This window comes from Chenopodium quinoa, unplaced genomic scaffold (assembly GCF_001683475.1).
Source record: "Chenopodium quinoa cultivar QQ74 unplaced genomic scaffold, ASM168347v1, whole genome shotgun sequence".
Taxonomy (NCBI): Eukaryota; Viridiplantae; Streptophyta; class Magnoliopsida; order Caryophyllales; family Amaranthaceae; genus Chenopodium; species Chenopodium quinoa.
The window spans coordinates 3,584,827-3,599,143 of NW_018742770.1; the positions used below are offsets into that span (position 1 = coordinate 3,584,827).

At 35.9% G+C, this 14,317-nt stretch overlaps 1 protein-coding gene across 2 annotated transcripts; it reads left to right on the forward strand.

Moving 5' to 3' along the window:
• Nucleotides 1-9,100: 9,100 nt before the first annotated feature.
• LOC110724771 (protein YeeZ-like) lies at nucleotides 9,101-14,287 on the forward strand. Of its 2 annotated transcripts, none has more exons than XM_021904226.1 (8): nucleotides 9,101-9,522; nucleotides 9,999-10,091; nucleotides 10,495-10,573; nucleotides 10,662-10,740; nucleotides 11,221-11,260; nucleotides 11,339-11,491; nucleotides 11,592-11,729; nucleotides 13,808-14,287. In XM_021904226.1, the coding sequence occupies exons 1-8, from the start codon at nucleotides 9,278-9,280 to the stop codon at nucleotides 14,073-14,075; spliced, it is 1,095 nt and encodes a 364-aa protein (XP_021759918.1). In that variant the 5' UTR covers nucleotides 9,101-9,277; the 3' UTR covers nucleotides 14,076-14,287. The 2 variants fall into 2 exon arrangements, with proteins under 2 accessions (XP_021759918.1, XP_021759920.1); XM_021904228.1 differs by having other exon boundaries at nucleotides 11,357-11,491.
• The last annotated feature ends 30 nt before the right edge of the window (nucleotides 14,288-14,317 follow it).

Consider the following 14,317-nt stretch of genomic DNA (forward strand, 5'->3'; position numbering starts at 1 on the left):
ATGAAATCGGTGTAATTTGTAAATCGGTAAATTCGCCATTTGAAGACAAATTGGATGGTTCCACCCACCTAATTGGACTCCTAGACTATATTAGGGACCATGGTAAACAATTCGGAAATTTTTATTTAAAGGCGAAAGAAAGTCAAAAAATTCCAAAATTTAAGGCTAATATTAACGTTTTTTGAGAAATTTTGGAGGTTTCGAGGTCCAGTATCGAAAATCCTTGAAATTTTACGGGATACATCTCGAGGTCATATAATACCGTTTGGAACCATATATGATCATTATATGTTGTCATAAATGTTCGTGGTAGGCTTGAGTTAATGAAATCGATGTGTAAACCAGTAAATTGGTCGTTTAAAGGCAAATTGGATGGTTTCACCCAGCCAATTGGACTCCCTGAGGGTATTAGGGACCATGGTAAACATTTTGGCTATTATTAATTCCGAGGGAAAAAAGTCAAAAAAATTCCAAAATGGAAGACTAATATCCACACATTTTGGGAAATTTTGAAGGTTTCGGGACTCAGTGTCGAAAAGTCTTGAAATTCCAAGGAATACATCTTGGTGTCATATAATGCCGTTTGGAACCATATATGATTATTATATATTGTCTTAAATGTTCGTGGTAGAATTGAGTTAATGAAATCGGTGCAAGTTGTAAATCGGTAAATTTGTCAATTAAAGGCAAATTGGATGGTTCCACCCACCCAATGGGACTCCCGAAGTGTATTAGAGACCCTATAATATTTCGTCAATTTTTATTTCCGGGCAAAAGAAAGTAAAAAATTTCCAAAATTGAAGGCTAATATCCATGTTTTTTGAGAAATTTTAGAGGTTTCGGGGCCCGTTGTCGAAAAGATTTTAGGGGATACATCTCGGGGTCATATATAATGTCGTTTAGAACCATATATGATCATTATATGTTGTCAAAAATGTTCATGGTAGGCTTGAATTAGAAATCGGTGCAAGTTGTAAATCGGTAAATTGGTCGTTTAAAGGCAAACTAGATGGTTACACCTAACCAATTGGACTCCGGGAGGGTATTATTGCCATGGTAAAAATTTCAGCAATTTTATTTCCGAGCGAAAAAAGTAAAAAAAGAACAAAAATTGAAGGCTAATATTCATGTTTTTTTTAGAAATTTCGAAGGTTTCGGGGCTCGGTGTCGAAAAGAAATGAGATTATAGGGGATACATCTCGGGGTCATATAATGCCGTTTGGAACCATAAATTATCATTATATGTTGTCATAAATGTTCATGGTAGGCTTGAGTTAATGAAATCGGTGCAAGTTGTAAACCGGTAAATAGGCCGTTTAAAGGCAAATTGGATAGTTCCACCAACCCAATTAGACTCTCAGAGGATTTTAAGGACCATGGTAAACATTTCGGAAATTTTTATTTCTGAGCGAAAAAAGTTGAAAATTCCAAAATTGAAGTCTAATAATATCCACGTTTTTTGAGAAATTTTGGAGGTTTCGGGGCCAGGTGTCAAAAAGGCTTGAGATTTTAGGAGATACATATCGGGGTCATATAATGCCGTTTGAAACCATATATCATCATTATATGTTTTCATAAATGTAATCCTTATATTATAAATGAAGTTATATATTATTTATAATATTTACTTGTATTTTTCCGGAATTTAATTTCAAAAGTTTCAAATTATTTTTGGGGTTGATAAACGATTTTATTACAAAGAACTTTTTATGAACCTTCCTTCTATAATTTATGTCCAACAAACAAACCAAACCCAGTTTACTTTCTTATTTGACCCATTAATTTAATGAGGCCCAATATCCCTACTTACCCTACTACCCTCTCTCCTATAAATACCCCATACATCCCAAAAATTTTCCCACACAAAGGTTAGTCTTATTTTCTTTCTCCTTTGTTTTATTAATTTGTGTAATTATAATTATTGATTATGGGTTTTGATTTTATTGTTTGAAATTAATTGAATTAGTATCAAATTGTATTTTGATGATTAAACTTTATAATTTCAGATTTCATAAATGTTATAATTTTCAGATTTTGTAAATTTAATAACCTAGGGTTTTTAATCATTGAAAATCATGATGTCAGGGTTTTAATGAACAATTGATTTAGGGCTTTTATAGTAATGATGTTTCGAAATTTTGGTGATTATACTACTAATTAGTTTAACTTAATTCCAGATTATTTTGAACACGTAAATTTGTGTTTTAATGTTTAGATTTTGGTTCGTTAATATTAATCCCGTTTTAATCCCGATCAGATTCTGAACTCATCCGATTTTGACAAAAAAGTAGTGTTTTCCATGTGGAAACAATGTTTTAAGAAAGACTAAAGGTAGTGAGCACCACCCTCTCGTGGCCAAATTCAGCCTCTAAATATGATTTTCGGACAGTTTTTGATTTTTAACGAAGTTTTTTTTATGCTTAATGTTTATGATTAGTTTTGGGTTTTGATTTTATAGTATAAAGTTTATATTTTTAGTATCAAAATCATGTTTTTATGTTTTAAACTAATAATTTCAAATTATAATTGTTGTTATAATTTTCAGATTTTAAATTGGGATTTATTAATTTATTTAAATTGGGATTTTTAGGGTTCTTATGACTAATTAAATTGGGGCTTTTGTTCCTATTGTATTTCTAATGCATAATTAACCATAAAAACATGTTTTTAATGAATTTTTAAGGAGTTTTAATCTAAATTATATTGCTGAAAATTTGGTTAAGTATTAATTTATCGTTGTTGGTTGTTTTCTAGGAAGTGATTATTTCTTAGGAGACTTTTAAGTGATTAAGAGTGGCATAAAGGATTGTTTATACGAGGTACGTACATGTCTACTTCGTTGTAAGTAGTATCATGTTTAGGTACCAAAGAAAAGAACTTAGTTTCATGATTAGAGAACACTTGGATGAAAATTGTTTGGTTATACATTTAATTAATTCATGTGCTTATGTTTATGAGACATGTTTTGGTGAATTGATTATGTTTGTATGGAATTATGGATGCAAACATGTTGAATTATATTGGATTAATTGTTTGTATGGAATGTTGATACAGGCTTATTTTTATTGGATCGGTTTGTTAACCACATTTGGATTATTAAAGGATTGAAATTGAATGGTTTAAGTGGAGTGAATTTATTAATTATTCCACAAGGTTGTTATTTATTTTATTTTATTGCTCAATCATGAATTGTTAGTATGTTGAGTAAAGGTGGATTAAGCCGAAATGGCTAGGTGAGTTGACTATGTTCAACAATTTGGATAATTTGGAAGTTTAATGGAATTAAAGGTCAATTTGTGATGTGATCACCATTGTCCTAAATAAGATTAAAAGTGAATTGATGTATGATTGTTATGTATGGTCTTCTTGAATGAGTCGGCTATTAATTAAAATTGTAATCACGTAAAGTGAAACATGGATGAGCAATAAAACTATGGAAAGCGTGCACTTCTAGAGTATTGACAATTATGGGTTGGGGTACACGGTGGTAGCCCATGGCTTTTCGAGGCTTGTTTGATCAACATGTCCTCTTTTCTTTTGGTATTTACATTTTTATTTTATAATGAAAGTTAGATGGGATCCTAGACTAACTTTGTGAGAATGGAGTTGCGCCCATTCTTGCATCGCGCTAAACTTTTATTTTAAATGGTCATTTGGGACCAAAATGATTTGGTGGATTGGACAACCTCGTCTATTGCTTACTCCAACTAAATTAATTAAATTAAATATAAAGAGTCAAGTGTTTGGAATTGATTAGCAAGTATGTTGAGTCGATTGAATTGTTTAAGTGTGGAGTCTTGATTAATGAATTTATGTTGTATGTTTATTTACTTTAATTAGTTGAGCATGCTAGGCTTGGTACGTTGTAGCTTAAATGTACTCAGCTTTGCTGATTGCGTGCTTTTGTGTGTTTTCTTTTGGTCATGGCCTTCGCCTTTCAATGACCCTGTGATGATCCAATTATTACACTTGTATTATTGGGGAGCAGTATTGCACATATTAGCTTGATGATGTGAAGTTCGGGGATTTGACATACGCATTGTCAAGGGATTGGTGTGATTGAGAGTATTCGTTCTTTGTGTTGAACTTATTTATGTTTTACTATTTTACTTATGTTTTGGGATTTTGGAATATTGGTTTGGTTTTAATAAGGGCCTTTATGGTTCCAATTTGTAAGCTTTAACTTATTGGTTTTCTAAATTATATTATTTTAATATTTAAGTTGGATTTCCGCTGCAATACTTTGATAAAGCCTTAACGTTTTAACACGTGGCGGTAACATGCCAATGATTCTCCTCTATTTTTATTTAAAGTAAGTGGTTTGGAAAAGGGAGAATTATTGGGGCGTTACAATAAATGTTCGTGGTAGGCTTGAATTAATGAAATTGGTGCAAGTTGTAAATCGGTAAATTGGCCGTTTAAAACCAAATTGGATGGTTCCTTCTGCCCAATTGGACTCCCAAAAGGTATTAGGGACCATGGTAAACATTTCGGCAATTTATATTTCCGGGTCAAAAAAAGTAAAACAATTCTAAAATTGAAGGCATTATATCCATGCTTTTTGAGAAATTTCGAATGTTTTGGGGCTGGTGTCGAAAAGAAATGAGATTTTTGGGATGCATCTCGGGGTCATATAATGTCGTTTGGAACCATAAATGATCATTATATGTTGTCATAAATGTTCAAGGTAGGCTTGAGTTGATGAAATCAGCACAATTTGTTAACCGGTAAATTGGTCGTTTAAAGGCAAATTGGATGGTTCCACCTATCCAATTGGAATCCCGGAGGATATTAGAGACCATGGTAAACATTTCAGCAATTTTTTTTCGGGCGTAAAAAAGTCAAAAAAAATTCAAAAATTGAAGGCTATATCCATGCTTTTTGAGAATTTTTGGAGTCTTCGGGGCCCGATGTCGAACAGCCTTGAAATTATAGGGAATACATCTCGGGGTCATATAATGTCGTTTGGAACCATATATGATCATTATTTGTTGTCATAAATGTTCGTGGTAGGCTTGAATTAATAAAATCGGTGTAAACCGGTAAATTGGTCATTTAAAGGAAAATTGGATGGTTCCACCCACCCAATTGGACTCCCGGAAGGTATTTGGGACCATGGTAAACATTTTGGCAATTTTTATACCGGGCGAAAAAAGTCAAAAAAATCCAAAATTGAAGGCTAATATCCACGCTTTTTGAGAAATTTCGAATGTGTTGAGGCTTAGCATCAAGCATTTAGATTTTAGGGGATACATCTCGAGGTCATATAATGTCGTTTGGATCCATATATGATCATTATATGTTGTCATAAATGTTCGTGGTAAGCTTGAGTTAATGAAATCGGTGCAAGTTGTAACCCGGTAAATTAGTTGTTTAAATGCAAATTGGATGGTTCCACCCAGCTAATTGGACTCCCGAAGGGTATAAGAGACCCGGTAAACATTTCGGCAATTTTTATTTTTGGGTGAAAAAAAAAGTCAAAAAAATTCCATAATTGAAGGCTAATATCCACGCTTTTTGAGAGAGGTTTCGGGTAGAGCTGTCATTTTGGGTAAACGGGTCGGGTTTGGGTCGATAAGAGTGGGTCGGGTCAATTAGGATTAATTCCATAACCTATACGAGTTGGGTTTGGGTTGGGTTATGCTTGATTCGGGTCACGTCTGGTCATACTTCTTATCGGGTTTGGGTCGGGTTAATAACATGTCAAGTTACATTTGGGCCGGGTGAACAATAGATCGGGTGTAATTCGGGTTTTCATGGGTTAAAACGGGTTAGGGTAATTCTCGGGTTTGATTGGGGTTCGATTCAAGTCAATCATTTGTGGGTTAGAATCAGGTTGGGTCATTCTCGGGTTAGAGTCGGGTTCGGTTCATGTCAAAAATTTGCCAATTATAATGAGGTCGGGTAATTTTCAAGTTGGGTCATTCTCGTGTTCAAGACAAGTTCGATTCAAGTCAATATTTGCGGGTTATAATCATGTTGGGTCATTTCCATGTCGGTCATTCTTGGAGTCAAGTCGGGTTATGTTCAAGTCAATAATTTACAGGTTACAATCAGGTCACGTCAGGTCAGGTCATTTTCAAGTCAGGTCATATTCGGGTTCAACTAACTATAAATAGATAATTATCATTTTTATCAAGCTAATTATTTCCAAGGGAACTATGGTAATTTAGGAAGATAATTATCTCCATTGACCATACAACAAATGTATACTATATTTAACTCTTAAATTTGAGGATGATGCTCCTATCTTTTTCTGGCCTGGACGGACTTGGCCTCCCTAGACAAAATGCTCTAATCAACAATAATAAGGTGGTCTAAATTGCATTTAAGGTGATTTGAAATCGGGTCAGGAACAATTTTGCTTGAATTTAGGTCGGGTCAATAACAAGTTGTGTTGATTTCGAGTCGGGTTATTAATCGAGTTGAATTTTTGGGTCGGGTTAGTAATAGGTCTGGTAAAATTTGGGTCGGGTCAATAACAAGTCTGGTTGAATTTGGGTCAGGTCAATAACAAGTCGGGTTGATTTCGGGTCGGGTTTGTAACAGGTTGGGTTTAATTTGGGTCGGGCTAGGAACGGGTCGGGTTGAATTCAGGTCAGGTTAGTAACAAGTCGGGTTAAATTCGGGTTTTGACGGGTTAAAACGGGTTTGGGTCAATTTCGGTTCAAGTCGAGTTCGGTTCAAGTCAATAATTTACGGGTTACATTCGGGTCGGGTCATCTCCAGGTCAGTTCATGTTCGAGTTCGGGTCTCACATACTCGGGTCAACTCAGGTCTAGGGTCGGGTCAGGTCGGGTTTGGGTCACCATTTTTTTCGGGTTCAGATGGGTCGGGTGAGTCGATATTTCGAGTATGGTCAACTTTTGACAGCTCTAGGTTTAAGTATATGTAAGAAATGTTCAAAAAAAAAAAGTATATGTAAGAAATTAAGAAACACTTGGATACTCACCGTAAGCTAAAAAAGGGAGGATAATTTCGTTGCCCATCATCTTGCTAGGCTAATTCCTTTCGGCAACGAACAAGTGTGGGATAATCATTTTTCACATGAAATTTCGCCCTATGTAACGATGGATACTTTATCCTTAGATTAATTGAATTATAAGATCCGTTTCCCTTTAAAAAAAAAAAAGCTAAAAAAGAACGAGAGGGATAATGTTAAGCTGTTAACTGTTAAGTGGTGGTGAAATCTTTTATTTTTTTTGACTTTTTTTGGATGGTACATTAAAATAAAAATTACTTTGTTAAACACAATGTTTCATATGTTATTCAGAGGCTACTTTCGATCACGAGTTACTCGATCGGTCTTGGGTTATTCAATCGGAGATTATTTGGTTAGGGGTTACTTATTCGATTAGAGATTATCTAATCGCTGTGTCAATCAGCATATGATGGTCAACCCCCCCCCCCCCCAAACACACACACACCAAAAAAAAAAAAGTTGTAATTAAAATTGTTGGTTCCTTCAAAAAGTTGGTTAAATTTGGAGAAAATTTGCAAATTGCAGCCATTTAAAGTTCGTATTTTGCAAATTGCAGCCATTTAATTTTTTTTTTGCAAATTGCAATCCAAAAGTTCGTATAAATTGTAAATTGCAGCCCGATTCAATTTTTTCATCGGTTTACATGTTAAAAAAAATCTTCGGTTAAGATTTTAGGGGTAATTTTAGCCCTTAGGGGCCCGAATTGAGCTCGGAATTAGCAAAAAAAAATGACGTAAGTATCTCGTTTTGCGTAACAAAAATGTATCGATTTGTGGGAAACTGTAAATATGAGACACTTACGTTATTTTTTTGTTAATTCCGAGCTCAATTCGGGCCCTTAAACCTTAACCGAAGATTTTTCAACATGTAAACCGATGAAAAAATTGAATCGGGGTGCAATTTACAATTTATACGAACTTTTGGGCTGCAATTTGCAAAAAAAAAATTTAAATGACTGCAATTTGTAAAATACGAACTTTAAATGGCTGCAATTTGCAAATTTTCCTAAATTTGGATGGTAAAAAAAATTGCTCCAAAACCAAAAGGAAAATTTGTCAAAAATAAGCCAACCTTTGTCCGGTTCGCTTAAAATAAGTCAACCTTTCGATTAACTCAGAATAATCCAACCTTTATAGGGTATTAACTTTAAATGAGTCATTACCTGTTGTAACCGGTTATTAAGGTTAATTGTGACACGTGTTAGAATATGATTCGTCATTTTTCTATTAATAATTAATTAGGATATATTATATGATTAATTATAAAAAACTAATAATCATAAATTTAAAAAAAAATAAAAAAAAGGAAAAAACCCCACCCCCCTCACCCTCCCCTGCCAGCTCACCCCCCCTCCCCTACCAGGCCGCCAGTAGCCGGAAACCACAAATTCCCGGGCGCCGGCACCGACGGCCTCTCCACCCACCCACGACGCCCCCACCCTTCCCCTTCCCCTTCCCTTCCCTTTCCTTTCCCCTTTCCCCACCCCGTTACCCCCGTCCTTCCCCTTCCCCACCGTCAATCGACACCCCAAAACCCTTGAACTCCGATTCCGATTTTGTTAGGGTTTCGTTAGGGTGGGTTAAAGGGTTTGGGGGGTCGACAGATGGTAAGGAAGGGGATGGAGGGGTCGATTTCTACAGGGAGACGGGGGAGGGGGGTTGTTTCCGGCAGGGGGTGAAGGGGAGGGGGTGGTGTCGTGTCGTGTCGGGGTGGGGTGGGGTGGGGTGGGGAAAGGTGAATGGGGAAGGGGAAGGAGTGGGGTTTGGTGGGAGCATCGTGGGTGGGCGGTAGAGGCCGTCGGTGTCGGTGTCGGCGCCAGGGAATTTTGTGGTCGCCAGCCACCGGCGGCCTGGCAGGGGAGGGGGGGTGAGCTGGGGTTGGGGTTTTTTTTTTCTTTTTTTTTAAAATTTATAATTATTAGATTTTTTAATAATTAATTATATAATAATTCCTAATTAATTATTATAAGAAAAATGACGAACCACATGCTGACACGTGTCACAATTAACATTAATAACCGGTTAATAAACGGTTGCAGGTCACTTGACTCATTTAAAGTGGATACCCTATAAAGGTTGGATTATTCTGAGTTAATCAAAAGGTTGACTTATTTTGAGTGAACCGGACAAAGGTTGGCTTATTCTCGACAAATTTTCCAAACCAAAACCCACAATTCACAAATTGTTAAACCCTTGTTCTCCTGCACAAGGGATCAAGCTTATGCACAAGTACTTGCTTGAAAATTTGAAATTTCAACAATACCAATTGGGTTTAACAAGTTTGCTACTTTAAAAAATGGAAGTCCATACCATAACGGCGGCAAAATTACCGAAATCTCCGGCGTTACTCCGGCGAAATTTCCGGGCTTTCTGTTCACCAAAGTTCCTAACTTTATCGTCTTTGCAAACTCCATCATCAACAACTCACTTAAAATCTGAAATGGGGAGCAACAAACTTGAGTTTCCAACTAAAAGAATGTTTATTCTTGGCATGGGTTATGTGGGTCAATTCTTTGCTCAAGAGCTCAAGCATGAAGGATGGTACTTAATTTCTCCTTTTAATTTATTAATTTGATTATTATGTTATTATTTTGTTGATGTTGGTTTAAATTTGATGATCATTTAATAGAAAATTTTGGGATTATTGTGATAAATGTTGTTTTGGGTATAAATTATGCCATGTGAGTTGAAGTTTTGTATTGGAATTTATTCATATGCCATGTTAAAAGTAGTGGTAAAATTTGGAGTTTGGTCATTTGGGTTTGATTGGGTAAAGTAATGCATAATTTTATCAAATTTTTAGCAATTTTATGACTTTTATCTACTGAAATAATCTTCAATGATGGTTTTTGCATTGTTTTCTAATTCTTTAGTTATGTTTATGTGGGATTACTAGTGTTTGGAATGTTGATTGCTAAATATTTGGATTTGAATGAGATGTACAAGTATGGATTTACGAGTTCCGGGTTGCTCCAATGCTGTTAGTTGCTTCAGTTGCTAACATGAGGAAGTTGCAGGGAAGTTGCAGGTACTTGTATGAGCGATGCAAAGAAAAAGGTTCTTGAACAAAAGGGATTTGATACCTTTGTTTTTGATGCAATGGAACCAGAGTACGTGTTTACTTTCATCTAGTTTTATTTGTGGTATTTGGTTTTTCATGCTGTTGAATTGCCTGAAAAATGATCAATACACAAGATTTCGCTAGCCAGGTTGTTGATGTTTGTCCTGATTCCTGAATTGATGAGAGGGTTCTTAAGTAGGATGTGCTGCCATATCACACTACAACATTGTTAAATTGTTTTCCCTGAAATGTTTCATCTACAAAGTTGGGTGTGTAATTTAAGTTCCATTGAAACCTGTTTATAAGACTTGAATTGCTTCATTTGGAAATCATTGCTTTGCCTTTGTTCGGGAGGGGCCTAGACTTCTGATGGTTTAGGTTTCTCTGCCAGGATACTCTGATTCACTATATTCCTTTACTTATTGCCTCGGATCCTCCAATATGTGACTCAGATGGAAGTTCCTCGATAGACTAAGATGCTGTACTCACCTTTTAGTTTCCATACCCCCAATTTTGGATATTGGTGATCCAGTAAGTTGTAAACTCTTCAATGTCGAGACTGCCTCAGATAAGTGTACTCTTTCATCCTCAGATTTATTTGTTAGCGTACTTGATGCAGATTCTTCAACATGAAGATACCTTCAAAGAAAGTTTGGTGGATGGAAATCTCCAGTGGCTTTGTTATTTGTCAACTACAAGTATGTGCTCTATGTATTCATTCATAGATGTATATGAAGCATAGCTTTGAATTATTCCTGTTCTCCGTACATTGATTCTGTCTACATAAAAAATATTGTACCAGTGTATAGGGAGTCACATGACATGGGGTAGGGATTGAAGAGTGCATCTTATTGTTTCCAGAATCCAGATACGATTTGACTTCATTCCTCTGGTTAAGTTTGGATAACCATATGAATGCACAAAAGAGATTCAGGAGAGCATTCCTTGACGGATGTGTTTCTCTAGTACATTGGAAAGGATTTATTTACAAGAGGTCTCAATACCACTGTATAATGCAAAGGAAAGCTGCAGACTATGCTAACCAGTATTTTGTTAGACTAATGGACTATGAAACCTAGCTAAAGATTTCATTGAAGTATTATTATTCAGTTAAGAGTTAATAAGGTGTTGTAAATAAGGCATCTTATTCTTTTGGTACAAACTATTTTTACATGTAGGTATATACGGAGATGCTAGAGGAGCATGGGTTGATGAGAAGTAAGCATCTGCACAGTAGTTTCTTTGAATCAGAATTTTCTGTGATAAACTGATAATCATATCTCAGGTACCTTATAGATTCTTGATTTGCTGCAGTTATATCCCAGAGCCTTCAAGCAACTTAGCCAAAATGAGACTAAAGTCAGAGGAAGGGTGGTTAAAGCTGGGACAAGATCTTGACCTCTCAACCTATTTATTTCGACTTGGTGGTATATATGGTCCTGGAAGAAGGTTTGCTGATTAATTGCCGATCAGTGATGTCTTTATTATAAACTTTGAGCTATGAGTAGCTACTGCAGAGATTTTTAATGCAATGTATGCTGTATTACAGTGCTATTGATACCATTCTAAAGAAGAAAGAAATGTCAGAACGTCAGAAGAGGAGAGCAACTAGAAATTTTACATCCCGAGTTCATGTTGCAGACATTTGTCAAGCTCTTAAAGCAAGCATTTCATTGCATGTCCAGAGGTTAGTTTCCTAGTTAGAATTTTCGGAAATTATGTCTAACAATTTAGCAATTTTGATGAAGCATTTATACTTAAGAGTTAAGAGCATTTACACACATATATACACTACAAATGAAAATATAGACCTATTGGTAGGCTTGTTATGGTTCAAAACCAATTTATATGATCCTTGGGGACACCAACCACATTCACTTCAATTTTGGAAAAATTTCCCAAAATTGGTCCTTAAACGTGGATTATAGCCTTCAATTTTTGATAATTTTCGACTTTTTTTAGCCCAAAATAGAAAGAGATAGGAAAGTTTCTCCTGGACCCCATGAGACGCCGGAAGGCCATTTGGGTGGTTGAGATTGCCCACTTTGCCTTTAAACTCTCAACTTAGCCGATTATGTACACTCCTCCTTTCATTAACTTAAGGGCTCCATGAGCCTTTTTGTGATAGACTAGTGGCCATAAATGGTTCCAAACAACATTATATGACCCCGGGGATCATCCCATATCATCACATCAATATACGATACCGGGTCATCAAAATTGGTCCAATTTCGTGTATTATAGACTTCAAGTTTGGTCTATGGAGGGTTGTTTGGACCCAACAACATTATGCATCAAGGTGCTTCTCGGGGTTTACAAAAGGCCTTGGGATGCCTACTTGGGCCCGGAACCATCTCATACGTACCTTGGCCCACCCCTGTTAATCATGTCTTAAGGTGCCTTGGCTTGGCCTTGCGCATTGCCTTGCCATTGTTCCCTTGAGTTGGCCTTGCGTTGTTTTAGCCCTATGGCATGCACGGGAAATGTTAATTGCAACTGGTAAGCCACTAGGGGATGGCCAATTGTTGAGGGACCTTATATGAAAGAGATTTTGTAAGACCAATTTTAAAATTCAATCAAAAGTAGTAATACAGGTCAAAAGATGTGCTAGATGGAGCTCATCTGACATCCATAACTCTTGCTTGTGATGCCTATGAGACTTGTGCATGGATTCATAATCCTTAAGAGAATCGTTGAGGATTGAGAAAAGTCCTGAGTTTACTCTTTTCAAAGGTTATTCATACTCGTGAAGCCCTCTTTAAGCTTTTTAAGGGTTGTGGAAAATCTTGACCAATTTTAGAAAATTGTTATCCAATAACCACCAACAACCCTTAAGTAAGATTGATTCACCCAAGCAACTCTATATTTGATTATTGTGAGCCCCTTTATGGCACCAGTTTCAAAATTCATAGAAACTTGTACACTCTTCCCAAGCATCCTAGCAAACTAGCACGGTTTTTCCCAAGGTCCCAAAGTGCAGTGAAGCTAAGGAACTAAGGCTATATCCAAAAGGCTGCTACTTCCAAAGATTGTCTGTTATGTTGCAATCCTATTGATACCATTTCAAAGATGTAGTTACTTCCAAAAAGTCAGGGAAGTAGAGCGCCAAGTTGTTTCTGCAGATATTAGCAATCTTTCAAAGCACATGCGTAGTATATTAATTCAAGTTCATTTGTTGATTTTTGTAGAATGTTATTTGGGAAATTATGCCCATTAACTAAGTGGTTCCTAGGTCATTCACATACATTAATACATAGATTAAGAGGACCGTGAAGGGATATGTTTGAATTAATCTTACTATTTGTTTATTAAAAACAGGATTTAGTTTGCTATGTATGGGTTAAGTGGCTCAGAGTCTCAGAAAGAGCACCTTGACTGAGACTTGCACTTCAAAGGAATAAATGTAATCCTTACAATTCTTGAGCAAAGACTTCACCCTCACAGGTTTTGCCAATGACTTTGGGTTGCTGTGGTCATGTCTTCATTTTATTAAGCTGGATATTGTTACTGTGTAGGACATATACTTATGTTTGTTGCTCATTATCAAAAGTGAGTGCAGGGAATAGGATATCATATACATATTGTAGAGGATGTAGTATTCTGCGAAATTATATGAAAGCAGTAATAATATACTTCATACTAGGTTTCAGTTTTTGCATTTATTTTGTTTGCGTATTACAACTTACAAGTAGCTGCCTATATAATTCAGATTATATACGCTTAGGAAATCTAACATTTCAGCTTCATAATGTACCTATTCTACAGGAAGATTTATAATGTTGTTGATGATGATCCTGCCTCTAGAGCCGAAGTCTTTGCCCTTGCACACCAACTGATAAAGCAGAAATGGCCTGGTCTGATTGGTGCTACTGACAACTCTATCAATAGCATACTTCTTGGGGGTACAGAAAAACGAGTTAGCAATGCTCATATCAAGAAGGAATTGGGTGTTAAATTATTGTATCCAAGTTATAGATCAGGCCTACAAAGTATCATAGACAATATGGAGGATCCTCTTTTACATAGTGATTAATTAATGTTTGCAATCATCCTTTGTATCAATCATTAAAAAATATAGAAGCCCTTTTTGGCAATTGTTTAACTGTTTGTAGTAGTTGGCTAATTTTGTTAGCTAGTTCAATTAATTGTTTGCGTGTGATATTGATGTGTTATCCGGAAAGTTTTTCTTTTTTTTAGAGTTCTTGGTAAAGGGTTATATAAAATATGATCAATTTCAAGATTTTATAATCTTTTCACTACATCAAAATCCTCTTC